Raw genomic sequence first — 26,807 nt, 5'->3', positions numbered from 1 at the left:
AGCATTTTTCTCTATAAAGCCAAATTTACTACAGAAGATTAACTCAATGACCTTGCCTTTCTACGCTCGTCTGCAACCACTTGAATTGAAATCTACTTTCCTACAAGCTAAGTACATTTCAATGAATCCTGGTATATAGCTGAGCTGCAAATACTAGTATTATGTAGCTATTAAATATTTTATCACACTGGTGAATAATCTCGTAGCATTCTGACAAAACAGTCATGCTACCTGATAAATGTGCGTAGCAAGTAACTTATGAGCAACTAAAAGATGCATGTATTTTATATTCAAAAGTAATATATGTGATCTGTAAAACAGTGTCCTAGTTGGGGCCAATTCAGGAAGGAAAAGAGAACAATATCTGAAAATAATTGAATGGTTTAAATAATGATTTTGTTATTTTGTATCTAGGCTCCTAAGTCTGAAAAGCATAAATGAAAAATCATGGAGCTTGTTAATGCATTTCATGTATTAAATATCAGCTACGATACACAATGGTGGAACTGAAGTGGTGGAGAAGCAAGCAGCTATTTTACCTGGTCTGTGGGTTAGCATGAAGTGACGGATGACCGATTTGGTGGAGTCATCGTGTTAATATAAAGTATTCACAATGCATTTTACTTTTTTTGAAGCTGTACTCAGTAACTGTCAGGAGAACTACATGGATGTGTTAAGTCACTGTTATCTGTGTTTTTAAACCAGGGGGTTGAGCTGTGGGTATTTGGCGTGGCTAATCACCCAGGGAATGCAGCAGAATCAGGATTAGAACAGAGGATTCTCTTGTTTCCTGCCCGTGTTTTAATCAACTTGGCTTTCTTGCCTGTCTAGACCACTCTGTATAATTATTAATCCCATTTCTATTGACAAAAGCTAGACCCACACATCTCGATTAAATAGTATCGTATATAATAACCTATGGTTTGGGCTATTTTGTTTTTGTTGGCTTCCTCTATATTATTTCATGCCATGTGCTCATTTTCCAAGCCCCGGTTATCTTAAGACATCTATTTCTGTCCTAGTTGCTGCAAATAGGATTGTTACCCATGCATCCACTTAAAGCCCATTGCTTGAATATAACTTTGCATTAAAAGGGTTATATTTCTGTCATGGCAGAATTTGTATTAGTATGTTTCTATGCAGTGACTTTTGGCATGGATGTTATGTCAGATGCAAGAATAAGCCTACCATAGTCACTGATCTGATTGAAGGTGCAAACATAGGTGAATAAATTAACCTTTGAAGCAGTGGTTAAATTTAAGAATACTCAAGCTTCCTTTTAGGGTGGGGAAGTACAGCAGAGAGAAGCTTGCTTCCCTGTCAGTGTGCGGGTCCCAAGAAACCCTCAGGACTGCACATCAACAAGTGGTTACTTGTTGAAGTTTGCTCAGGGTGGATATTATTCACATCTATGCATTTTGGAGTACCTAACACTAGGAGATCCCTCCCTGGTGGAGAAAACCAAACTGAGCAGGTACTAAACAACATCGGGAGGCAGCCAGCCGGTGGAAGAAATTCAGGAATCAGCTGTGCTACCAGCACTGCATTACCCTTGGAGAGGTTTTAGGGAAGCTCCCCAGAGCTGAAGGGAAGGCTGCGCAAGACGGGAATGCTGGCGTACCCCCCCTCAGCGCGTTTTCTCAGAGGTGCCGCCCCGGCCGCCTCACGTAACGGTCGTGGCGGGCGCGCGCACCGCCCTCCTCAGCGGGCAGGCGGCAGCGGCTCTCGCGAGAGTTGGGGCGGCGGCGCGGAGGCGAGTTTGAACCCGGGAGCGGCGCGGGGCGGAGGTAATGGGGGGGCGGCCGCTGGCGGGCTCCTTCTGTTGCTGCCGCCGCCGCCGCTGCTGCTGCTGCTGCCGTCCGTCAGAGCACGGCGTCTGGGCGGGGGGCGGCTCCTCTGTCCTCGGGGGGCTCCTTCCTGCACGGGGGGCGCAGCAGCCTGGGCGCGGCTGAAGTTTTTTGTGTGAAGCGGCGGTTAAGCGGTGGGGTAGGCGAGGTCTGGAGCCTTCCGTGCGCAGTCTGACAGCAGGTGTGGGAGGGTGCCTAGCCCCAAGTAAGTAACTCGTGAAACTCGCTGTAGGATGAAAGGAGACAGGTTATTTTTTTGTTATTCCCTCTTATCTGCCCACCTTGTTAGCTATTAATTCCCCTTAAAGCCCTGTTTTCAGAGGATTTGATTTAACCTCTGTAGGATTGGAAGTGGGAGGCTGTGCCCTGCGTAGCAGCGTAGCCCTAAGACCAAAGCTGCCTGGTCTCAGTGAGCTGATCCCAAACGGACAATGGAGAGCAGAGGTTCTTCGTGATCCTAAAGGCACGTTTCAGCTTCTCCCTAACAAGCAGTGTGTCAATAAGGAAATTATTTCTTTTTTTTTTCCCTCTATGCTTCTATCATAAAATTGAAAGCCTAAAATTCTCTTGGTTTTATCCAGTGAATGATTTATTAAGAGATAAATGATCTTGTCTGTGGAACTGGAGTAGAGCGTGCAGAAGAGCCTGGAGAAGCAGGATGAGACCCCAGACAACCCTCAGCACCCCTGCAGTGCTGGTGCAGCACCCTCCCTGCTCCCTAGGCCCCCCGCACTGCAGCCCTCCTTGGCAGCGCTGCTTGGTCTGGCTGTTCCTCAACTATCTGACAGCTGCCTCCAGAGATTTGAATAAGATTTGCATTTCTGTGGGGTTTTAGCTGGTGATCTGCATTTTCATGAGACAGCCTCAGGCATGGAGGCTGTACAGAAAAGGATTGCCATGAAGGACAGCAGCTTGTACTCATCTGGACTAGACAACTGTTGCTTTCTTTTATAGGTGGGGTGAGAGAATAAGATCAAGCGAGATTTAAATGGACTTCTGAAGGTGAGTTAAAAATATTACTCAAATTTAATTTAGTAAGTTAGGAGCAATCAAATTACTGTATCTTAAATATTAGCGTGTTACTGGTTTGATCAAAAAATAAGTTTTATTTCTGTTTATGAACTGAGGATGAAGTAATCCCCTTTGATGCAAAGTCATACCAGAAGTTGTAGCTTAGTTTTGTTTATATTACTGTCTTGCTATTAAATGTTTCAATATTAAATTCTCATAGTGTAGGTGTACTTGTAGTACTAGTAATGTTACTGATTATTCTTAGAGATTATAGGCATACCAACTTTGTGTCTTTCACTGGTTTCTTTTAGTTTAAAGTTGCAAAACTAGTGTTTCAAGCACTTCGCTAGGTAGATGTGGAAAAAAAAGTTTCAGAGCATGTCAAGGTAAAGTATTTGTATGTGTTAAACTTTAACAACAAGAACAAATGATAAATGATGTGGAAAATCACATTTTCTAATTTCCATCTCCTTTATGGGAAAGGAATTAGCATAGTTATGATATGATGTCATTTTGTATGTTAAAATAACTTTATATACATGAAGCTGGTAAACTCTTAAGTGGGGTTACCTTTGTTACCTAAAACTTAACAAAAAAAAAAGAAATGAAGGCATTGCGCTTAGAATCATGACTCTTAGCAATACTCTTTTCTGAATCCAAGAGTCAGATTTACTTATGATTAAGACAAGCATCTTGGTAATGTTCAGAAGGATATGTTCAGATGTGCTAGTAAGAAGTGGCAACAACTAATTTATATGTATAAAAACAGGATATTGAATGAAGAATGACTTGGATATTTAAGTAATATAAATTAGGAATGTTGGCTTTGGATGAATTTGCATGAATTAAGTGTAATTTGTGTGCACAAGTAATGTTATATATAGTTCGTGTGGTTTTGTTTTAATAACACAGAAAACATCGGTCACATGCATAATAGTGTTTTTAGAAGGTTGTTTCCTGGCCTTCACTTCAGTTACGCATGTCAAGATAGCTCTATGTAGGAGTTGTCCACTGCATGCTATTCATACTGTATAGTCAGGAATCAGCTGACCAAACTTACAGAGAAGCAACTATTCACAGGGTGGCATCTTAGAGAGCTCTCTTTTCTGTCTTGTATTGATGAAAAATAAACTCCTCTATTCTGTTTAAGCAAGGAAATTCAGTAACTTCTTTGAGATTAATTACTGTAACTTACTGCAATACATTCTTTAATAATTTGTTTTCCATCTTGAAGTAAAAAAGGAGGAAGAATGGAGACAGAGACTGTGTTAAGTCTTAGACAACAACTCAAGGAAGCAGAGAACGAGCGAAGGAAGGCAGCACAATATGGCTTACATTTATTGGAGTCTCAAAGTGAAGTTCAAAATCAGTTGGATCAAACACGTCGTGAATTGACGGAGAAAACCGAGGTGATGTTTTAAACTTGAAAAAAATCAAGAAATTTCTTCTGTTTTCTGAAAGTCACAAAAGGTTTAAATGCCTTTTAGAGTCCAGATTAATTTTAATGAACCTTTTTACTTTAAGTATTTGTTGAGAGGGCTTTTTGTCAGTTCTGTAAGATGCTGAGTACACTCTTTTTCTAGCTGGGTCAGGGTTTCATATTTTATTCTGCATCAAATGCTCAGCGCCACATAGGATTAATTGTCTCTATTGTGGAATTAATAATAGTTGCTAAAGTCAATTTGCCTTAGAATATGTGTATTGAATATGTTTAACAATTTGTTATGCTCTGCCTGTAAACTTGGTGTCACTTAAAGCTGTAAAAAAGCATGTTACCAGCAAGACTACAAAATGGGTTTCATGGGCTGTACACTCTTTAAATTTTTAAATACCAAGGGACTCTGAAATCATTAGTACATTTCTTTACAGTTTAGAAAAGAAGGTAATGTAGTGTTACAGTATAGAGGTATTACTTAGTCTTCCAGTCGTCTTCTTGATAGTTGCACAAGAAAATTCCAGCCTAGGACATCTCTTCCACTTTTCCTAAACAATTTAATTTTGACTTCTTTGTTTGTTCTCAGTCAGCCCATCTTTCAGATTTTCTGTTTCTCTTAATCTGGTCTTTTCCTGGCAGTGCATTGCTATCCATTCCTTTGTGATAAAGCTAAAATGTGTTTTCTTGTGGCCAGCTGGAGTGTTGTAGCACCCTGCTGTTGTGAATGAACACTAATAACGTATTTGATTGGTGTGCCATTACTAGGCTTAGTGCAAGAGGGGGGCAGTTGGAAAGCACAAGTAGTGAAGAATGCAGAGCAGGATCATCCTTCTCTGCAGGCAGCCTGACATGTTAGTTACTGCGGTGCGAACCTGCACGCACAAGTTATGTTCCACCACTGTAGACTGGAGCAAAGTTATGAGTTAAACTTGTGTGAACCAGTCCAATTAGTAACTTAGATTTCAAGAGCTGGGGGAAGAAATTGTGTGCTTTCATCTAGTAGAATAACAGCCTTTGTGAGAACTGCTGTTATCCAACAGCTTCTTTAGAACTTGATTTCCGTACTTCTCGTTGGAATCTGAGTTCCAGAGCAGTTATTGTGGACACATTAGTTCCAACAGTAGTTGTCAGAATCCTTCAAAACACAGAAGTCTCCGTGCGCTTCTGTAAAAGTCCGCGTAGGTATTTGATGGTAGACTTTCTTTACGTAGGTATGGCCAACAGTGCATTGCCAAGTCTTTATCATTGTTAAAGCTCATTCTGTATATTTGAGTTAAGCCTGTCCCTGATAAGCTAATGTCTAGGCAGCAGAGGTGGATTTCCTACTCAACAGATCTTACTTTTGTTGTTTCTCCTGTTGTCTTCTGGTTTGTCTTCTAAGATTGATTTTAAAGAAAAATACTCCTACAACTTTAGAGTAACTACGTTTTGGCATTTTTTTGTATTAGCTTCCTTTTTGTTTTCTTGCTTTTCCTTAATTGCTGGCTGAATGGAAAAGTAAAATGATGCTCCCCTCTATTGGTAGCGTATGTGTATGATCTGGCATACAGGGAAACAGATTAAAAAGCCTTTCTTAAGTCTGGAAAGGCTGACAGGTTTTATAACAGAACACTAGGCAATTTTGTCTTTACCAGGCATAGAACCCAGCTGTTCTGTGGTAGGGGAACACTCAATACGCTGTTACGAACTCTTAATACGATTGAGTTCCATCTGTGGTAGAAATGACACAAAAGTTCTCACCGAAGTTTTCTGTTAAACTTACAAAAAAAAAAAAAAAATTGGTGCCAACACTTTATTTTGAATGGGAAGATGCCATTTCCATGGAGGACAGAATACTACACAACCCGCAATCAACTCATTCATAAAAAATTGAGAGCAGTGGTGTAGGTTTTTTTGTTCTTTGCTTGGGTATGACAATTCCCTAATTGGAACATCAACAAAAGGTTGAGTGAGCTACAGGCTTTAAGCAGTCGGTGCCTTGGTGCAGAGCCTTTATTCAGTGCAATGACCATTATGTCTAGACTTATCACTATGTTATTTCTTGCAGAAATTTGAACAAGAGAAATACTCTCTTCAGAGAGAAATTGAACTTAAAAATAGAATGTTGGAAAGCTTGAGCTTTGAATGTGATGCCCTTAAGCAACAGCAGAATATGCAACTGGAAAAACAGAAAGAACAACTTGCCAGAGTTCATGGACAAGAAATCAGTGACCTTAAAAACAAGGTTTGCACCTAATATACAGCTAGAACGTTACTAATAGCATTTAAAAATGTTTTGAACTTATAACTGCATAGTTGTAACCAAAACAAATCTAATGAATAGCTGTAGTATGTAGTCTTATCTTTCTTTGCCATATTCAGCAGTTTGATTTGGAACTGGGCTCACTTTTTTTCCAACTACTGTTACGAAAGTATTAAAACTATCATGGTGGTTTTTATTAAAACAAGAACTAGAGTAAAAAGGTCAAGACAATAAGGCCAGATTTGGTGATTAAAAAAAGCCAAGTAAATATTCTACAACTTGCCAACAAGAAATGAATTACTGAGATCATAAAAGATGTCACAGGCCTAAATTATTGTTGTTAGAAAGGGAGCTTGTTTGGTTGATGTTTAACAAAAATCTGCATAGCTACACTGTAAATTGCATCCAATTCCAAAGCTTATTTTTAAAAGGTTACTATTATTTAATATTTCTGAGACACTTCCTTGATTTGAACATGAGTCTGAAATATTGTGCTTTTAATAATTTATTTTAAAGTGGTACTACTTAATTGTCAAATGTCTTTTAAGTTGGAGAACCTGAAAGCAGAACTAGATGAAACCCGACTCTCAGAAAAACAATTGAGACACAAAGTGGATCATCAGAAAGAAATAATTGCTGCTAAATCAGAAGAGCTACACATGATGTCTGAACGTGTACATGAAACCATGTCTTCAGAAATGCTCAATCTTCAGATGGAGCTCACTGAACTAGAAAGTGTGAAGGTGTGTGGTTAGCACTTGAGTATTGTGCTTTTTTTGCTCGCTGCAGTTTTAGGTGCTTTGGGTGTTTTGCTAGTTTGGCTTAGTAGAAAAAATAATCACAGGAAAAAATACAGCAATAGCCTTAACAACTAGATTTTAATTCAACCCCTTCAAGATGATATTTTGTCTTAAAAAGTCATTGTTAGTAACAAGCGTGTTTGTCTCATTTGGGCCTGCTTTTCTTGAATGTGCTTCATAAGCTTTTTATTTCATGCTTCTGTATTTAGGCCAATGTTGAAGAAAAGCTGAATGAACTGCAGTACAGTAAAGAACAATTAGAACTCATAAACAGCAACTTACGTAATCAGCTGGAGCGTCTACAGGGAGAGAAAGAAGAGAGGGAAAAAGAAGTTGTTTCTTACTGTAACGCATTAGAGGTATTCTCTTAATTTTATGCAACAGTGCTAGCTAATCCCTGAATTCCACAAGTGGTTGGTGCTAGATTTTCACTGAAATAAGGAGAAGAGCTTTGAGAGGAGTTTGTTTTGAGGAGAGAGGGAGGAAGAGAATGCAAAGGAAATAAAGGCTAAATCGTATTTAGTAGATCTGCGTTAGCTGTTGACAGTTTGTATTGGCATTCTCTTGTGGAAGGCTGCACGTGGATATCCTTTGCATTGCAATATCCTGCTTCATAGCAGGAACTTGTAACAGGTCACTTACCCAGTTCCCATTTTTATTTCAAGTTCCTTTTGAATGCCTTGCAAAACACTGTTGGGGAGTAGAGTGCCTGTGACTACCACCACAGCAAGGATGATAGCATCAGTGTCATCAATCCAACTGATAAATGTCAATATTTTTCTTTAAAGGGTTTAGTTATGGTATTATCCATAAGAGCAAGTGGGATACTGGGCCTCCTAGCAAAATGATTTTCATTGTCTTTCTGGCTAGTACTGAATGTACGGTTAAATACTGCTGTACAAGGTAATTTGTGCTAAATGTATGAGGAATGAAATTGATAAAACTGTTTGATTAAATGAATATGCAATACATCACATTTTTAAACTATCTTTCTCTTCGCTTAAATCTAGAAAGCTCGTGAAGCTAATCAAGAGCTTCAGGTTCAGCTGGATCATGCAGTGCAGCAATCTTTGGACCCTACAAGTAAAGGCAATTCTCTCTTCGCTGAGGTACAACTATGCAACGGATGTCTGAGAATATGCAGAGAAGAGATGTTTTATCATAAGAAATCAGACTTACATTGTATTGAAAACGTAAAAGTACCTGATCTACCTGGCACTAACTTCTATTCCTCAAATTCCTCTGTTCCTTCAGTGTTGAACTGTCAAGGGACACCTCAGGAAAACAGTTTGCATGCACAGTCTAAAGCTGGGGAGATAATGACCTTGATGAAATGACTTAAAGTTGTCTGGTTATCCAGATGAAAGATGAGACTGAGGGTTCATAATAACAGTTCTGTCTGAAACTTTGCTCTAAGGAGTCTTGTTCAGCTGGTGACCTTTCTTTAATGCAGAAGATAATAAATGAAATATTGAAAGATAATGCTAAATGCTACTTTTAAAGAGCATGTTGAAAAATGGTTGGATGTTTGAACATTCAGGAGGGTTTTTGAATAAGAGTTTAGGTGGTATTAAATGCCAGCCTATAAGCTGGCATTTTGTTTTCTGACCACCCTCAGTGAATGGCTTCATTTGATATGCAGTTCATATTTATTTTAAACTATTTGTTCTGATACAGATAGACAAAACTATTCTGGACCAATACTGATTCTTACTGTTAGTTATTTCGATATCAAAAGAAATCTCTTGTACTTTATTGACTAGGGTTCAGCTGCTTACAGGACTACCTACTCAGTATTTATCTCGGAAGTTTTGATAGTAGCGCACTGTTGTTGGAAAAGCAGTGTTTTCAGAAGCAACATCAATTGCCAGTTAACTTCTTTTAACACTCAGAATCCAAGCGACAAGTGTTATTTTCATAGTAATAATTGTTAAAAATGTTCTATAGGTGGAGGACCGTAGGGCAGAAATGGAACGACAGCTGATCAGTGTGAAAATAAAATATCAGTCACTACAAAAACAGCACGCATTCACTAGAGAACAGTTGCAAAGAATGAAGGTATGACTGTTATTGTAATACTCCAGGGTTTCCTTGGGGTCTGATAAAGCAGTGCTGTAAAACACAGGGTAGGGGATCTGATTCGCTTTGAACTGTGGTACAGTAGTGTCATTGGGTGGGTGGGGAGGAATGGGAGAGAAGACAAGTGACATGTCATTGTGCTACTTAGCTTCAGTAGTATATCAACACTTTTTCTAGCGCTACTATTTAATTCTAGAATGCTAAGTTAAGCTGAAGGCACTGTCTGCTTACATTGATGGTAGTTCTTAAATGGGTAAAACAGCTTCTGCCAGTCAAACTAGATTTTTTTTGACAGTTGCTTTTTCTTTTTCTAATTCTCATACGTAAATAATTTGTTTTTTAACAGAGGTTCTCAGGAGTTAATGCCTTTGTAAGCAACAGAGAAAGCTTTCACTCTGTCATTTGATCACACTGTTTTTCCTCCTCTGAGTTGCTTTCTTGTTTTTTTTTTTGTTGTTGTTCATATTTTTCTTCCTTCTCCCTATATTTAATGCAAGAATACAAGTTATAAATGAACTGTAGTTAATACCTCTACTGGAGGGTGTCCCTGCCCCTGGCAGGGGGTTTGGAATTAGATGGTTGTTAAGGTCCCTTCCAACCGAAAGCATTCTATGATCATAAATATTTCATCTAGACTATGCTTCCTTAGGTTGGGACCTTGTAGGTTAGTGAATACTGTTGAGAAACCTAGTTGGCCGAAGCTGTTCTGTAAGACAATGTCAAGGGCCTGCTGCAAAATTGTCAGCTGTTCTCATGTTGGCCTTGTGATTGCTGTATATGAGAAGGGATCATTCCAGTTGGATCATGCAGTTTGTCTGAGACCAGTACTGAAACATAAGTGATGACAAAGAGTGGCACTGAATATATAGAGCTGTGACTTAGCTTTTGTGGAGAAGCAAGTTGAAAAATAACTAAAACACCACAAAGGGCAATGGAAGAAGTACTATATAGCCAAGGAATGTTCATTGGAATTTCTCATTGAGAGCTAAAGATGAGTAGGTAAAATGGTTGAATAGGATCAGTTTCTTAGATTCTTTCTATCTCCTTGTAATACCAGTGCAAGTCAGTGATTATATTGGCCGAATGGTTACATTTAAAGTTTTCATCCAGGACTAAGGCAAGTTGGTATCCCTTTTTTTAAAGTTGGTATTTGGAATTCCAATTTGTGCTACTTTATCCTAATAAAATATCTGCTAGTACCAATGTTAGAGAGAAGTCATTTGTTATGACAGCTGTTTTGTTCAAGTCGGTATCTTAGATCTCTGGTAGGATCTCTTCTGTTTTGCCTTGTATTGTGTTGCTGTGTTAAAACTCTGTGTGTAGTGAACTGATGGCTACTCGGTCAGTACCTGACTCCAATAGTGTAGTTCACCACATTGTTACAACATCAGTTGTCAGGATACTTGAACAGGGTATTGACTGAGGACTTCTGAGGATCTGACTTCTGGACACAGTGTAAACAGTATTGCTGTAAAGGTTTTGCCATGGCTGGAGTATTTACCACAGCTTGTAGTAGCCCTTCCTGTTTCTTCTTTTTTATTGCTGTTGTTTTTATGTACTTGCACTGCGCTTTGCAATTTTGACAGTTAGCAAGTAGGCTCTTAAGTGAGGGGGAAAGGCTACATGTCTACACCACTGGGGAATGCAAGTATAGTTCTAGTCGGCCATTGGCAGATAAGTTTCATTTCCCCCTACATCCATTGGAAGTTAGGAGGAGGAGATGACTGAATCTGTTTTAGATCTGGTTTGGGTACAGAATCATCAATCTCTTCTATTTGACATACAGGATGAGATAGGGCAAATGCTCTTCTCTAGCTTGCTCTGTTAATCTGTAGTCTTTGTTTTAGTTGATCGTTTCTCTGGGACTTCTCCAAGTGTCTTACGGTGTTACTTCATCCATGCTGTCTTAACTGTGAAACTTTCACCAGACATTGTTAACACTCCATTACGTGTTTACATAATTGCATTTTATATTCTTTCTTTAATTGTTTGAATATCTGTTGTGTCCCTTGTAAATGGATGGGTTAAAAACCTTGTGGCATGATGTTAAGTGTGAGAAAAATATGCTATAAATGCTAGATTTGGATTTATTTCTACTTCTGTAATGAAAAAGGATTTTCCTGTGCTTGGAAGGGTGCCTTCCATGGAAAATGTAAAAGAAGATGAAATTCTTGGATAAATATTACTGAGCATAAACTAAAGTGCTATATATACCTCTGAATCAGAACTGCAAAAGAAAGTCTTTTTGTTTGTTCGTTTTTTAAATTTGTTGGGGAACTAGGTTTGTTTGTTTTTTTTTTTGAACTGGGAAGTTCTTCATAGATGCATTTTAGCTCTGAATGAGCCTGCAGTGTAGCTGAGTTCTAGTTAACTTGGTGTTTAAGCTTGAAATGTGAAATATTTTGTGCACCTCCTTGACAGCATGTTTATAGGCTCTTTAGTCAATGAGGAGAGAAATATGACACCTTAGGACCACATTGTGTTCAGGAAGGTTTTGGCCATCCTGGAGAGTTTTAGTATTAACAATTATAAGTTGTCACTATGTTTAATTGTCAGTATTGAGTTTAAGCACCCAGTGGTTTTCTATTTTTACAAATAGAAGCAAGAGGTTTGGGTATCCTGAGCTTTGTAAGTAAGAGGAAGACATGTTCTGTTGCTTAACCCAGTGCTTGTTATAAAAACTTTTTCCTTTTTTTTTTTTCTAGCTGCAAATGGCTACACTGTTACAGATGAAAGGCTCTCAGGCAGAATTTGAGCAGCTCGAGCGCTTACAGTCAATGTTGGAGCAAAAGAATGGTGAAATAGAAGATCTTCTTATGAAAGTGAGACAATTAGAAAAATTTAAGGTATGTCATCTCGAAGTGGAAAACTCAGATGAGATGTTAACGCATGAGGAGAAGGAACGATTAAAACTAAAGACTGTGCTTAGGTTTGAAAGGGATCCAAAGGCTTCTCATTCCTTTATATGACTGAAGTTCTGTTTTAGAGCTGAAGAGCACACAGTTCTGAAGTTCATGCGAGCAAGAAACCCATTTTCTGTTCCCCTCCTTCCCCATTCCTGTTTAACATCTTCATATTTTAGATAGTTACCTGTAGTGTTTAATTACTTGGTCAAAGTTCACTGAGCAATAAGTTTTTTGGTGTTTTTTTTTTTTTTTTGGAAGATGTATGCATCAGTTTTTAGTCTATCTGAGAGTTCTGGTATATATGATATTTGCTGATATTATGATGTCTCGACTCAGTAGCTGAAGTGCTCTCTTTTTTTAGATCTGAATTGCTAAATGGTTCTAGTAAAGCAATTTTTTCAGTATTTTTATGCAACTTGACAGCATCTTCTCTATTTTGGAAAGGGAGAAATACAGAACAACACATGTATGCACTATTCCAATGTTATGTTTGTGTTTACTCAAAGTCAAAAACTGTAGCCTTGCTTACTGTCTTAGATACTAATGTACTTAATTAGCACTTTCTTATCACAGCTTTGGAATGCGAACTGAGGTTTATTAGCTTATGCTTTGGGATTAAGTTTTCCAGGATAGTGTCCTCTATTCCGCATTTAACCAAAGCGGCATAAAGCTAGGCTTAACCCATTTTAATAAGCAGTCAAGACAGCTTGGTTACTTCACCGGTTTTGTCACATGTAAGCTTGAAAGATACTTTTTTTTTTCCTTGTCTCTATGCACCAAATCTGTAGTGTCAGCAAATGAAATGATGGATTCAAATACCCATCAAAAGTACCTGTATTCAGTGACTGACAGGAGGTTCTGAGATCTGTCTGACAGTTTTTTAAATCTGAGTAATCTTTTTTTTTTTTTTTTTTTCAAACCAAAAATTGTGACCAGAATGTCACATGAGATTCAAGTATTTTATGAAACACTTAGTACATCTGTGGCATGTTCAATGTGAACCAAATTTCTTATCTTAAAAATGTAATTGATTTTCAGATTTTTGGCAATGAAATTTGGGCTATTGACCAACATGGCTTCTATTCTCTACCTTTGCGGGTCCGTCTGTTGAGTAACAGAGGACTGGCCATTTGCATGCTATATGACGCTTGTAGCAGGTCAGGAAGTGCTCAGAGCGCTCAGTTCTTTAGTGTGTTTAAACATCTACTGTGAAGCTTCTGTATAGAAGTGCAGTGAAAGCTTCATCTAGGGACTGAGCTTACGTGCTTGTGAAAGTTCACTAGTTAACAGCTTGACACTTTTTCTTCTGACAGACTTTATATGAGAACGTGGAAGAATGCAGAGCTAGTACTAGCTCAAAAGGAGAGTCTGAAGATGGTTACTATGCAGATTTGCTGCAAATGAAACTCGACAACTCAAAGTAAGTACCTAATGGTCTTAGGCCTAGAAGTTGGTCACAGTGTGAAAATCTTCTGGCTACCTATTTCCCTTCTCCATGTTTTTTTGTTCTCTACGATGTTCAGACTGCATGTGGAAATATGCTCATTGCTTAATGCTGTGGAACCATCCTGTGTTCATTACAGGAGCTCGAAGATACTGTCTTTTCCATTATACTTATTGTTGTAACAGATGGCGGCAGAACCAGTTTGTTATTACTGCTGCTTCTTTTTAGAAACGTTGTTAATACTCAGGTGATAACTGAAATATATGTATTCACACTTTTTAAAAGTCCAAGTCTTTTAACCTGTGTGGCAACTGTATGAAGCTTCTTCAAGTCTATAGGCTGTATTTCTCTCTAAAAAGAGCCAGATCATACATAAAATGCTTTATGGCTCTACGTAGTTGAGCTGTGTTCTTTAGGTAGTGAATTCCATATCTATTCATTAGAAATTCCGTCATGTCTGGCTTCAGGACTGTTGTGAAGACCTCAAATGGAAGTCTTGTGCTTCCTGGAGAAGAATGTCTGCTGTGGAAATTTTAGAGAATCATAGAATGTTAGGGATTGGAAGGAACCTTGAAATATCGTCTAGTCCAATCCCCCTGCCGGCTCAGGAACACGTCCAGGCGGGTTTTGAAAGTCTCCAGAGGAGGAGACTCCACGAGCCCCCTGGGCAGCCTGTTGCAGTGTTCTGTCACCCTCACTGTAAAAATGTTTTGTTTCATATTTAAGTGGAACCTCCTATGTTCCAACTTACACCCATTGGTCCTTGTCCTATCACCTGGACATAGAGAAGTCTATTACCTGATTGTTGCTGTTGTTATGAGAAACTGGCATGATCTAAGTACTATAGGACAACTGAGGAAAGAATTTGCACTTGTGATGTGGAAATTAATGACATTTGAAACAGAGGCAAGGACATGCACTATCTTAACATAATTTTTTTGCGTTGGTTACTTAGAGTTGTACCTTTTTTTTATGTAAAGGTTGTATTATCAATTACAGTAGTAGTTATGTAAACATACACGGACTTACAAACAAAAAAAAGAAACAAACCCTAGTGAATTTGTAAGTTAGGGAGAGCTTCTCGAACCAGTTACGTAAGCATGTCTGTGTTTTTGTAATACAGCTTTTTAATACAGTTTTTAACACACATTATGTCTCTGGTAACTCACTGTTCTTTGTCAATTTCAAGTGGAAACTCTCCTTCTGCTGGAAGATGGCTTTCTCTTCCTACTAGTGTATAAACGTGAATTTAATGTGGAGTAGTTGAATGTTTAGTTAATTTTCACATACTGCCTTAAAAAGAAACTGACTATTATTTTCTTCCCAACCAGCAAGGAAACTGAAACCTTGAAAAATGAACTATCCTTGCAGAGGATGAAAGCTTTGTATGAGAGCCAAAGGGTTCTGGAAGTTGAAAGGAAGCTCTTCACAAATGAGAGGCATTTGCAAGCTTGTCAGAGTGAGAATATGAATTTGCGAGTTATGCTGGATGAGTTAAAAATGAAATATGAACCTGAAGGTAAAAATACTGCTTTTCCGTATGGAAAAAGAAAATACATGGATTTTTCAACCAACCTGTTCAGTGTTGTTCAACTTAAGCTACTGCCTTCGTTCAAGATACAAATTAATGTTTAAATGGTGGCCTTTTGATAATAACCTGGTCCAAAACCTGTTGAACTGAAACAGTAAAAACCTACCTTGCTGAAGGATCTTACTTCAGTATGTATAGTAATGTTAATTTTAGGAGACTGAAGAGTACAAATATAGTGTTCAGAGGCTTTAGAGCATAGCTATATCAGCATAGTGAAGTAGGTGCAATCAAGTTTTTGTAAGGTACATTTCATAAAGTAGTGTTTCTACTGTCAATCTGTTCATTAGAGGTATCAGCTTTCTGAGTGCAGGCAGATGGTGTGAGCTTTGTAATAAATGTGAAGCACTTGGAGGAAAAGCTGTTAAAGGAGCTCGTTACTGCAGTTGAAGTTTTGACAGAGGCCCAGCAAACAAACAACTGATACCTGTGTTTCTGCAGAAACAAAAAAGCTATAGCCTCTGGAGGAAGACAAATGAGGAATCGGATGGACAAATTTGTTTTGGTACTTGTCCAGACCCAAATGATTTATTTGGAACTTTTTTTGGTGGAAGCTTACATCAGCAACATTCAAAATGGGAATAAAATAGTTGAGAGCATATTAATTCAGTTCAGAGCATCTAAGGCTTGTTTATTTTTATAAAAAAAAAAAAAAAAAGGTAGAATGCATAGAGGGAAGTACATTTGGTCTTTTTTAAGCTAACTTTTGTTGGGATGCATAGTTACCAATAATTAGTTATGTGAATGGGTACTCTTTAAGCAATCTAAGTAACCTATTAAGAATTATTTTGAGGTCTTTAGTCATGTGAAATGCTCTTTACTAGTTTTGATGGCTATTAAGAATGTGTTGGTGGACAAGTTAATCCCAGCTTTACTTGTGTACAAAAAGTATATTGCTTTCTTTCCTTAGAGTTACTTAAAGTCACTAAAATTAAAAAGAAGAGGGAGAAGATTCCAGTGGACGCTACCTGTGAATATCTGGACAGCAAAAATACTTCAGTAAAAGAAGCTGCTCTCACTCATTTGCCAAGTAAGGAAGAAACTAAGGTCACTTGCAAGAACTTGGAGCAAAGTGACTCTTCTCCCAAAAAACAAGTTCTTGAAACACCACCAATAAATGTAGCTCTTCAAATGATGCACAAAGTAGTTGAACCTGACAGAGAAAGAAAGAAAGTTAAAACTAAAGATGAGAGTCATGACAACTATACTTCACACAGCAGAAGTGGAAATAATTCTTTGACTTCGACTGCCCCCAGGTCAGTGTCAACTTCTGTGTGTGGTCAAGGCAATCAGCACAGACCTGCATCTCTTTTCTTTCGCTGCATGAACTATGCTATCCACTTCTTTATCTGTTTCCTCAGTGTTGCATGCAGAGTAATTCCTCAGCTCCGGCTGCCTGCGTTCAACCTCTTAAAGCCTTTTAGAAAGACTAAAATGATGGCTCATGGAAAAGACTCTTGAAACTCTAACTACCTTTGAAATAACTTTCCCATTACTTGAAAAAGTTTAAGGTGTGCAGATACTGTGACAGCTCACTCAGTTTGCTCTTCATTCAGAAACAGGACTGTTTCTTGGTCCTTCAAAGCTGCTGTATAGTTGGATTACATCTTAAGGTAACAGTCAGTAGGTATCATGCTTCAGTCTCTGAGGACAGCTGAAATGAGGAATGATGTGGCTAAAAGCCTAAGAATTACTGAATATTTTAGTAATTATTAATCCCATTTGGGTTAACATAACTTGCAGTATACAAAATCGTGTTTAATCATGTTACGAACTCATATTGGCAGGCCACTGACTTTACTAACCTGGATGCATGATAACTTGAAATATAGCTGTTAAAATTAAGATCAATCTTTTCCTGAGGAAAAAAACTGAGAATTTTAGTTACTTTTTGTTAGATAGTAAAGTAACTTGGCACAGTAATTATAACTTTTTTTCACCTTGGTAAAAGGAATGTTGTTTCCCACCCACCAACCCCAAGGTGGTGCTTTTGTCTGCTGTTCATATTCATAATTACAATAAACATAGTATTTTGGGGATAGCTTAAATGATATGAGCTTATATATTGATGATATTTGCTAGTAAAAATAACACTTCTTCCTAGCTTCCCATCACCCACCCCCTTTCCTCTGAGCTTTCTTCAATATTTAAGGTGTGATTCTGTGCATATCTCTGATAGTTTGAATTAATTACGTGATCAAATAACTTTCAAAGAGAAAACAATAGAACGTTTGACAGAAATACAATGAAGTTGAGGGGATTTTTTTTCCATTTTGTGAAGCCTCCCACATCTGTATCATCCCACATAGAAGCCATTTTCTTTGGCTTTTCATGTAGTGATATAAGGCTGGAGAGAAAAGAATGGCTTGGGAATCTGAAGCGACTTAAAGCCTAAACCCTTCCTGTCCAGAAAGTTGTATTTCGTCTGTCCCCCCACAATCAAGCTTCCACGTTTTCCCCCACCCCCAGTACACACACTACTTTAATTTGTTGTTGCCTATAGGGGTACTTGCTATGTTCTCCATAGCAGTAGCTTTATATTCAACAGATTTTATGAACCATCCAATGAGGAAAGGGTGTGCTAAAATAATGCAAACTTGAATTTAGTTAATTGAGTATACACAACTTTTTATATGTGACTTGTTACGGGATGAACTGCAGATTCTTGATGGTATCAACAAGGAACTGTTCACTGACGTTGTTAAAATTAGCAGTGTAACCTGAGTTGGGATTTAAATGCTTTGATTGAGGGGAAATGCTGTCTTGATATCCAGCATCCCAGAGGGCATATGTGTTTCAAACGAAGTCTCAGCCTGTTCTGGAATAAAAGCGAAGAAAGCTTAAAGATACTTTAAGGTACTATGGAAATACTATATGTAATGCATAGGAAAGAATATGATGATTAGAACAGTATTTCAGGTCCTGTCAATAACAAATACTTTTCAGACCATTTTAATGAATCTAGAATGGCAGCAGCTTCAAGGCTGGAGGAGGACCTGCTATGTGGAAGTCTGTACAGTAGATCCAAAACTGCATTCAGATGTAATTGGATTGACATTTTGACTCTCAGATCAATTGTTCATGGTTGCGTTAGATACAATTAACAGTTTTGAAGTAAGCAAACAGTACAATCTTCTGAAATGGTCTGGAAAAAATATGGTAGAAAGAGCAGTTTAAATAGCTATGTCAGTGTATGCAGGGACTGTTCCTGAGGAGGAAGGAGCAGGGAAGTCAAGCTTGAGTGGTGAAAGTTGAGAGGAGTGGTGATATTAATTAATGATGGTGTTCTGTGCACATAAAGGTATAGTTATCATGTAACCTGGGTGTGAATATCTATCTTCATTTTCTCTTATTTATATGGAAAAGAAGGTAAAATGTCTGCAAACAGAAAGCTATTAGAAATAGTTTGTGAACTGAAGAGGTAATCCTCTTGCGAGCTGAAGGGGTTGAGGAGGGAAAAATGTTTTATGGGATTGATGTGTTGGAAGTAGAGGGAAAAGAAGTGGAAGAAGACAGTCGTAGTTCAGGTGGGTGTACTAACTTTGTACCCATTGCCCTTGGTCCACAAGAAGAATAAAATAAAAATCGTTAGCAGGGGAAGGAGGGACACCCCCACAAAACCACACACACATACACACAAATAACACCTCCATATCCACCTTTAAGGTGTTCAAAATGGTGTGAAGAACCAATAAAGGCTAAATCCAGACAGAAGGTTCTGTTTGTATTTGAAGTTACGTTAATGATCTATTAAACCCCCAATGAATGATCTTGTTAAGATAACACTGAGGATTCCCTTAACCGTAACCTGTTATGATTTATTATGAAGTAGGAAGTTTTGGTAAAATCTGAGCTTTTGAGAAGCTGACTTTTTTTAAACAAAACATCTCTGGACTGTTCTGTGACGGACATGGGTAAAAACCCTGCACAGTAATATTGCTAAATGCAGAGGCACAAAAAGGATGGGCAAGTTGAGCACAAATGTGGACCTGAAAATGGAGAGTTTGGGGGAAGAAGAAAATATTTGGCATTGGTGTGGTAGGTAATTGTCAGTATTGCATCTTGTGTGGAGGAAAATAGGATGCTCGAGCCAAGAAGGCTAATGTGGTCATTGGAGGGTGTTTTTTGTCACTGGAGTGGTATTTGTGCAATAATCTGTCTAGTTAAGTTGTTAGAATTGCATGAAATGTGGCACTAGAAAGAGCCATAGCAAGTGTGAGTGGGTTGCAAACCTCATTTCTAGCACATGGTGTTAATAAGTGTTGTCATCCTAGCTTTGGAGTGATTGAGAAGTAGTCAGAGATGATCTGTATGTACTTAATGGTGGCAGGTTTCCTTGCTTGTGGAAGTCTTGCTTGCTAATGTGATACTTAGCAAGATAAAGATAGATAACTTTGAACTATTAGTATACGTACACATTGCAAATGTGTTGACTTAGAAAAGTTTTAAGGTAGCAAATGAAACATAGGAAATGTGATTGTTGAAAACATGGTAGTTGAGACTAAAGGCTTAAATATTTTTGTGATTATTTTTAATTGTTACTGCTATTGTAATTGAGAGGTTATAGGTAGTGATATTTTCTTGGGCAAACTGGTCTATAAAAAGATAGAATTCTGTACAAAAATGCTTTTTTTCACTTCTGAAACTCAAATAGCAAGTTTCAGCCCTCGCTACCCAATTTAGTTTGCCTTTATTTTTGAGGTTGTTTGCTTCAGTTTGAACTAAGGAAGGACTTGTGTGCCTAAAAGCTTACTTGCTCTTATAAATTATTTAGATTGGTAGTGTATGGCAAACTTAACCTCATCTGGACTTGGGTTAAACAAGAATCTTTTAACGGAATGCCTGTGGCCATTTGGCTGAGCAAGAGATTTAGATAACTAATATTCCCTTCAGGGTTTTAAGTGTGACACCCATCCTCAGAAGGTAAAGTGGCATCTGATGAGACCAGTCAAGCTTCCTTAAGTGTGTAGAAGAACTACGTCATGCTTATGGAGTGTACAGAGATAAAACGTGGTGGAATCATGTCATAGTTGAACAAGCATTTATTTCAGAGCAAGTGTTTAATGGTCTTCTCTTTCTGCTCTATTCCCCTGTGCTGACACTGGATGGGATTCCCTGATGGTGTGGGGGATGTTCTAGGAGCTGGCTTGGTATGAGGGTTGCTGGGGTAGCCTGGGCTGGCTGCGAGATGACCACCAAGCCATTCCCTCACTCCCCCTTCCCAACAGGATGGGGAGAGAATAAGATGAAAAAGGTCATGGTGGAGATACGCAGAGATTGCTTACTAATTACTGGGCAAAAATAAACTCAACTTGAAGATTAATGCAATTAAAAATAGAGCAATAGTGAAAAACAAAGACAAAACGAAGATGCAAAAAATCACAATCACAAAAATAAAATAATATCACAATGAACAACTCCCGCCACTTCTTCCCAGGCTCAACTTTGCTCCTTAGTTCCCAGTTTTTACCTTGTCCCTTGTGAGTGGCACCAGGTGGATGAGGAGTGGCAGCTTGTAGTCAGTTCATGACACGCTCTGCTGTTCCTTCCTCACGCTTTTGCTCTGCTCCAGCTTCGTTCCCTTCCATGGGGTATGGCCTGGAGATCTGCTCCGATTTGGTTCTCCATGGGCTGCAGGAGAACAACCTGCTTCACTGGGGTCATCTTGCTGGACTGCAGGGCAGTCTCTGCTCAGGTGCCAGGAAAATCTGCCCATCCTTCTTTACTGACCTGGGTGTCTACAGGGTTCTTGCTCACGTGTTTTTTCTCACTGTTGCTGTGCAGTTTTTTTTTTTTTTAATCCTTTCTTAAATACGTTATCACAGGGGTGTCCCCAGTGTTGCCATTAGCTCAGCCTTGGCCAGCAGCAGGTTTGTGTTGGAGATGGCTCTGGCTGGCATGAGGGCAGACCCTGGTTGCTTCTTACAGAGGCCACTACTGCACTCACTTCCCTCACTTCCCCCACCATCACCTTTCTGCATAAACCTAATGCATGGCTTATCTGTCGTTATGAAACTTGCTTTTTTTTTTTTTTTTTTAAACCTGGATTAGTTAGTTTTGCTTTGTGGCTGCGCAGCATTGTACTGGCAACAACAGCAACGTACAGTTAAGAGTCAAGGAACAGTAAGTTAGTAGCTTCTTATGAAAACTGTACAGTCAAGAGAGGAGTCCGTAAAATTACTGTTACCTCTTCCTGGTCAACTATAGATTCATTTTGAAATTAACAATACTATTTCAGAGAGAACTATCTGTCACATAGTGGTTCTCAAACTTTTACACTATAATACTTTAAGCAAACCTTGACTTTAAACTTAGAACAGTCAATAGATATACTTTGCCTTTGACTGTTATGAATTCAGAGTTGCTAAACTCACAGCTAGGTTTCTGTGGTGCAAAATGGGTTGTCTTAGAATATTGTTCAAGCTTTCTTATGGGGGGAGGTGAGTGTTACTGAATTCTGAACTCAAGCACATGAATTGGACTGTATGATTAAACAGAAAAATAAGTTTAAAGTGTGACACTTCTGCGGAATTGCCAGGCTAAATCTCAAAATGAAACATGCACATAAGCAGTCATCAAGGCAGTGCGGGTAAGAAGTGCAGGTGAGCATAAACTGAATAATGTCACTTTTTAATAACACTGCTCATCAAAGTGCAATGGACTGTACTAAAATGTACATCCTTTTTAGAGTTAAATTGATGTGCACATTTGAAATTACAATTGTATTTATAGGGTGGCTGCAGAGGTAGTAAATACGGATTTGAAACATGTTTGAGGTTCCCACTAACAGCAGTGGAATTATTTCTGTAGTAGTTGTGGCTGAGTATATTAAAAAGGTAGGAGAGCTTTTCCAGGATGCTTGAGATACGTAGTGGTATTGTCTCCAACTTTGAATTGTGATTGAAAAACTACACTTTCCAACTTCGTCAGTCTAGGTAGTCATTGCTTGAGACACTTGAATGGCTTTGTGTTGTATTGGCATCGTGGTGAACCCTGGAGTGGAACTCATCAAGCCACTTTGTTTAGGTCTTCCAAAACTTAAGGCATTGGTCTCTGGGTTAGAACTCCAGTTCTTCAACAGATAGCAAGATGGTTCAGCTGGTACGTGGAGGCTGTAGTTATTCTTTGCTGTAGACAGCAAAGAGCAGGTGAGCATTTTGTTACGAAATAATTTTGGAATTTAACTGAAAATGGATTTTGTCCCTTCTCTTGTTGCATGTAGTATCCTGAAGTATTTCCAGGCCAACTATAATACACTGAAGTGAAAGATGTCTGGTGGAGCCCTGACATGGGTTGCTGGTATTTATTTGTTTGGATTGTTAGCGGGAGCCTTACCTGTTCATTATCACCTTTAAAGCTTTTTTGTCACTTCTCAGTGCGTATTTACTGTAAGCTAAAATTTTTGGAAGTGGAAGCAAATTACGGTTATCTGTTGCTGACCCAGATAAAAAATGTAACCAATTTAAGGAGTTTACCACTCTGAAATATCTCATTTTATTCTCATAAGTCAGTATCAGTCCTCTGATATTATTAACATAGTCTCAGAAACTTGGGTTACTTTATGTTGACTTGTATACCCATTTTGCTGTACTTCGGAAGCATAAAATTAAGTTACTTTAATAGCTCTTAACTTTGAGACAGTGTGATGTTTCTCATAAGAATTTGATTTCCAGAGTTACTTTGCTACATCTACAGTATTAGGTGATTCCGTTCAAGGAAAGTATTCTGTATAAATCAAATTGTGTTGCTTTGGAACATATTTCAAGTTAATTCTGTTTTTGTTTGGCCTTTTTGGTTTGTTTGAAACTTTCCTTTGTTCTGTTCCCCCCCCCCCACACACACTTTTTATAGGGACTTCTTGCTGGAAATTTTGGCTGCTAGACTCTTTGGAGGGGCAGGGGGGTTGGACAGGTGTTGTTTAAGGTGGAAGAGAGGGAGGGACAAATGAGTCTAGCGTAGAAACAGATGCTTAGGCACAAGCAGTCCCTTCTTACAGATGCTAGGGAAACACAGGGTGAACTGCAGATTAAACACTAACCAGAAGATGATTACTAAGAATTCTCTCCTTCTTCCCTGAATTATAGGGGTTCTTGTTGTAATTGTGTAGTTACTTGCAAGTTGCAAGTCTAAAATGGAGTGCAGCTGGTGGCAAGCAGATTATGGACAAAAGATGGTTACCCATTGGAATGACAGGTGTGGACTTGTTACAAAATCAATGCTGGAATGCAAACAGTCCTACAAAGGGGAGATGCACAGCAAACCATACTTGCTATTTAGTGTTTTGAGACAGTGCTTATAGAAAACAATGTGCAGAAAACTTAAAATGGTTAAGTGCTTTATTTGATATGTGCGTATGTAAAGATCAAGTTAGGATGAAGGGGGGAAAATCTAAGTTGAGGTTCCCAAAATACTCCTATTCCAGTTGCTTTCATGTTGTTTGTCTTTAGGCATATCTCTATTACAAATAAATCTCTAATGACTTTAGCAGTCCTTTTTGTTTGGAAAATCATTACTGAAAGCAGCTGTAGATTGTTGTGGACTGCTCACTAGTGGCTCTTCAGACCGCTAGAAATTAATCAAGTTATTAGAGAACTGCTTTAGCGGAGATGTGGTGATGAGTCAGTGTAAAACTTGTGTTAGTATGTCAAGCAACGTGTAATTTGCAACTTCACTTTCCATAACTTGTTTTGCTGTTGAAACAATCATGTATAATAGTCAATTATCTGTAGGAGGTCCGGAGATGCTACTATCGATTAGTTTTAATGACATTTGTATGCTTATTAAGTGATTCTTAATTAAAGCATCCAATTGTGCTGAGCGGTCTAATTGTTTTTTAACTTAACAGCTTTGTGGTAGCTAACACTGTATTCCTGTTTACATTCATATCAGAATTAAAACTTGTCACTGGACAAATGATGTAATTTCAAGCCTGTAGATCAAGTTCTTCCCATTTCTTGTTTTCAGATCTTCAGGAACTAAGATAAAGCAGTAGTAATGCAAAAATGTGGTTGGAAACTAGTATCTTGCTTTTTCGAGTCATCTTTTGTATTGTTAATGCAAAAGCTCAACTTGATCACGCCTGTATGATGTTGCTGGGACTTCACTTGGAGCTTTATACTCCTGTGATGTGATCTTCTTTGCATACATGGCACAATCAATGTGTTTGTTTTTTTTTAAAGGCTGATCACAACCAGTTACCAATTTCAGTAAGCTTTTTTGCTAGACTACAGCAGATAAGAGGCAAAAAAAGACAATACGTGAAGTGATGAAATGTGAGGAGGAATGATACAAAGACACTTTTAACCTTAATTTATTCTTAATACTCCTTGCTCTCTTTGCACATGGATGCTCTTAAGCCAGTTGGCTTGCTCAGTTTTGCTTAACTTTTATGTTAGCTCTGTTTTGTAATAACTAAATGTGTATTTAGAACGGTTGCTTTGCCTGTAGGTTAACAACTGAATCCAGATTTGAAACCACGGAAAATGAAGATAAGAAGGAAAATATAATCACGACTGAGAAGAAAACACAAAAGAAAAAATATACTACATTGTATGTGTCTTCTAAACCAACTCCTGAAACACAATGTGCTCAGCAGTAAAACTAGTTTTCTGGAAGGAAGCTGGATAGTTTGGAGTCCTGCTTCAGCAGGAGATGCTGAGTAAACTTAAGTTGCACGTAAATACACAGGTTCCTAATATAAATATTGATCTGCCTTGTTTTCTGAACAGTATAACTACATTAATGAAAGCTGCACTTTTGATGTCTTTAACTTCCCAGAGAGCACCTGTTAAGTACCCTGGCAATGGGACCTGAAGTATTGCCTTGTCTTGAATCTTAGCTAAGGCTCTACATGCTTGTTAGTCATCACTTGTTGGAAGTATAGTGCTATTCTGAATGATAAGTACTTGGTATGGAAACTTTATTATGCAATAATAAAACAGGGGTTAATCCTGAGCAAGACTGGCTAGACAATGTTGACGCAGAAGGAAACTAAGTCATGAGCCATTGCTCCTGAAGTTCTTTCAATTCCTGGATTCAGAATTCATAATGATTTTTCCCCTAATATGTAATTGTTCAGCTTTCAGGCTGACCTGATTGTCAAGATGTATGTTCAATTTATTGTGCATTTTGTGGTTTGGTATACGTTTGAAACTTTTAAATCTTATATTTGTATGAATAAATAAAATAAACTTTGCTTTTTATTCCTTCTTAAAATTAGTCTGTTGCATTTGAGACACAACATTTTTCTAAAACTGCCGGTTTTTGATTGACATATTTTGTTGGAAGTATTTTGTTTAAAAAGTACAACTCAATAAAAGCTAAGACATTGTAATGCATGTGCTGTGTCTTATTCTTAGATTAATCATACCATTCTGATATTTCATGCAGAACAATTTTGAGGGGAGCACATCTAAGCTAGTGCCCCTAAAGTTCCGGTGTTTACATTGGCAATACAAGATCGAGCCTTCATGCTGTAGTTTAAGCTCCCTCTAGTGAATGGTTTAGCCACTTTCCAAGTAAAAGAGTAAGATGAAAAAACTTATTTTTTTTCTTTTAAAATCAATTATGAGGAAGATCTCTTGGAAGAATCTTACAGGCCAGAGCTTTTAGTTTTTTAAGGTTGATCCACAATACTTCTGTTGGTATGTGTGACTCTAAGACCCCTAGCATGCCTTCTTTATTTACTCCAGAGATGTAATTTCAAGCCCATGCCAGATGCTCATGGTCAGCATCACGAGATAATGGGGAATAATAAAAGTAAACCTGCTGTATAATGAAATGTTTGTTATATTCTAGTTTTGGCCAAATGCCTGTTTGATTTGGTAGCTGGCACTATAACAGTGATGCTGACTGCCATTTCCTCACCACTCCCAAAAGAACCTCTAAATACTGTTTGTAAAGGAAAAATATTTTTGCTGCAAGTTGGAGGATGTCAATCTCTTGCATAATCATAAGTTAATGTATAATAGAATTCAATTGTATCACTTCCTCAAAAGGAGAAACTTAATATCTCTCCTTATCCTTCAGTCTTATTTATGAATTTGATAAACTGAGAATCTCTCACTTCTTGTTTATAATATTCCACGATGTTAGAGTAAGCTAGCAACTATCCATGGCCTAGTTCTTTTTCTTCTTGCCGCTGATTTTGCATGTACGTACTAAATGGAAAAGATGCTTTCCATGGTGCAAAATATTAGAAGAAACCCTTTTTTTCTTTTCCATCAATAGTGAAATAGTTCATTTTGTTTACTGCACATGGTGATGCAACTAACACTACTAAAGTACATAATAGTTCTAATTAGAGGAAAACAACATCACTTCAACAAATGAATGAAAATGCTTAGTTACCTATTTATCCCCCCCAAAAAAACACTATTGCTTTGCCTGCATTACTGTAGTTTCTTGAGCCTGTGGGTCTCACATAATAAATGCATGTTTACAAATCTCTTAAAGA

General features: G+C 38.1%; 1 protein-coding gene across 4 annotated transcripts; it reads left to right on the top strand.

Annotated features, from left to right (window-relative positions):
* The first annotated feature begins 1,713 nt into the window (after positions 1 to 1,713).
* SPDL1 (spindle apparatus coiled-coil protein 1) lies at positions 1,714 to 25,688 on the top strand. 4 transcript variants are annotated; one of them, XM_035562887.2, is made up of 13 exons: positions 1,714 to 1,787; positions 2,802 to 2,849; positions 4,093 to 4,267; positions 6,341 to 6,517; positions 7,084 to 7,278; positions 7,545 to 7,694; positions 8,346 to 8,444; positions 9,283 to 9,393; positions 12,120 to 12,260; positions 13,634 to 13,740; positions 15,096 to 15,283; positions 16,263 to 16,608; positions 24,800 to 25,688. In XM_035562887.2, the coding sequence occupies exons 3-13, from the start codon at positions 4,109 to 4,111 to the stop codon at positions 24,948 to 24,950; spliced, it is 1,824 nt and encodes a 607-aa protein (XP_035418780.1). In that variant the 5' UTR covers positions 1,714 to 1,787; positions 2,802 to 2,849; positions 4,093 to 4,108; the 3' UTR covers positions 24,951 to 25,688. The 4 variants fall into 4 exon arrangements, with proteins under 4 accessions (XP_035418780.1, XP_035418779.1, XP_035418781.1 ...); XM_035562888.2 differs by having other exon boundaries at positions 1,770 to 2,052; XM_035562886.2 differs by lacking the exon at positions 24,800 to 25,688 and having other exon boundaries at positions 16,263 to 16,813.
* The last annotated feature ends 1,119 nt before the right edge of the window (positions 25,689 to 26,807 follow it).

Source organism: Cygnus atratus, chromosome 14 (assembly GCF_013377495.2).
Source record: "Cygnus atratus isolate AKBS03 ecotype Queensland, Australia chromosome 14, CAtr_DNAZoo_HiC_assembly, whole genome shotgun sequence".
In the NCBI taxonomy this organism is placed as follows: domain Eukaryota; kingdom Metazoa; phylum Chordata; class Aves; order Anseriformes; family Anatidae; genus Cygnus; species Cygnus atratus.
The sequence above is the reverse complement of the archived record's forward strand: the minus strand, read 5'-3'. Positions and strand labels throughout refer to the sequence as shown.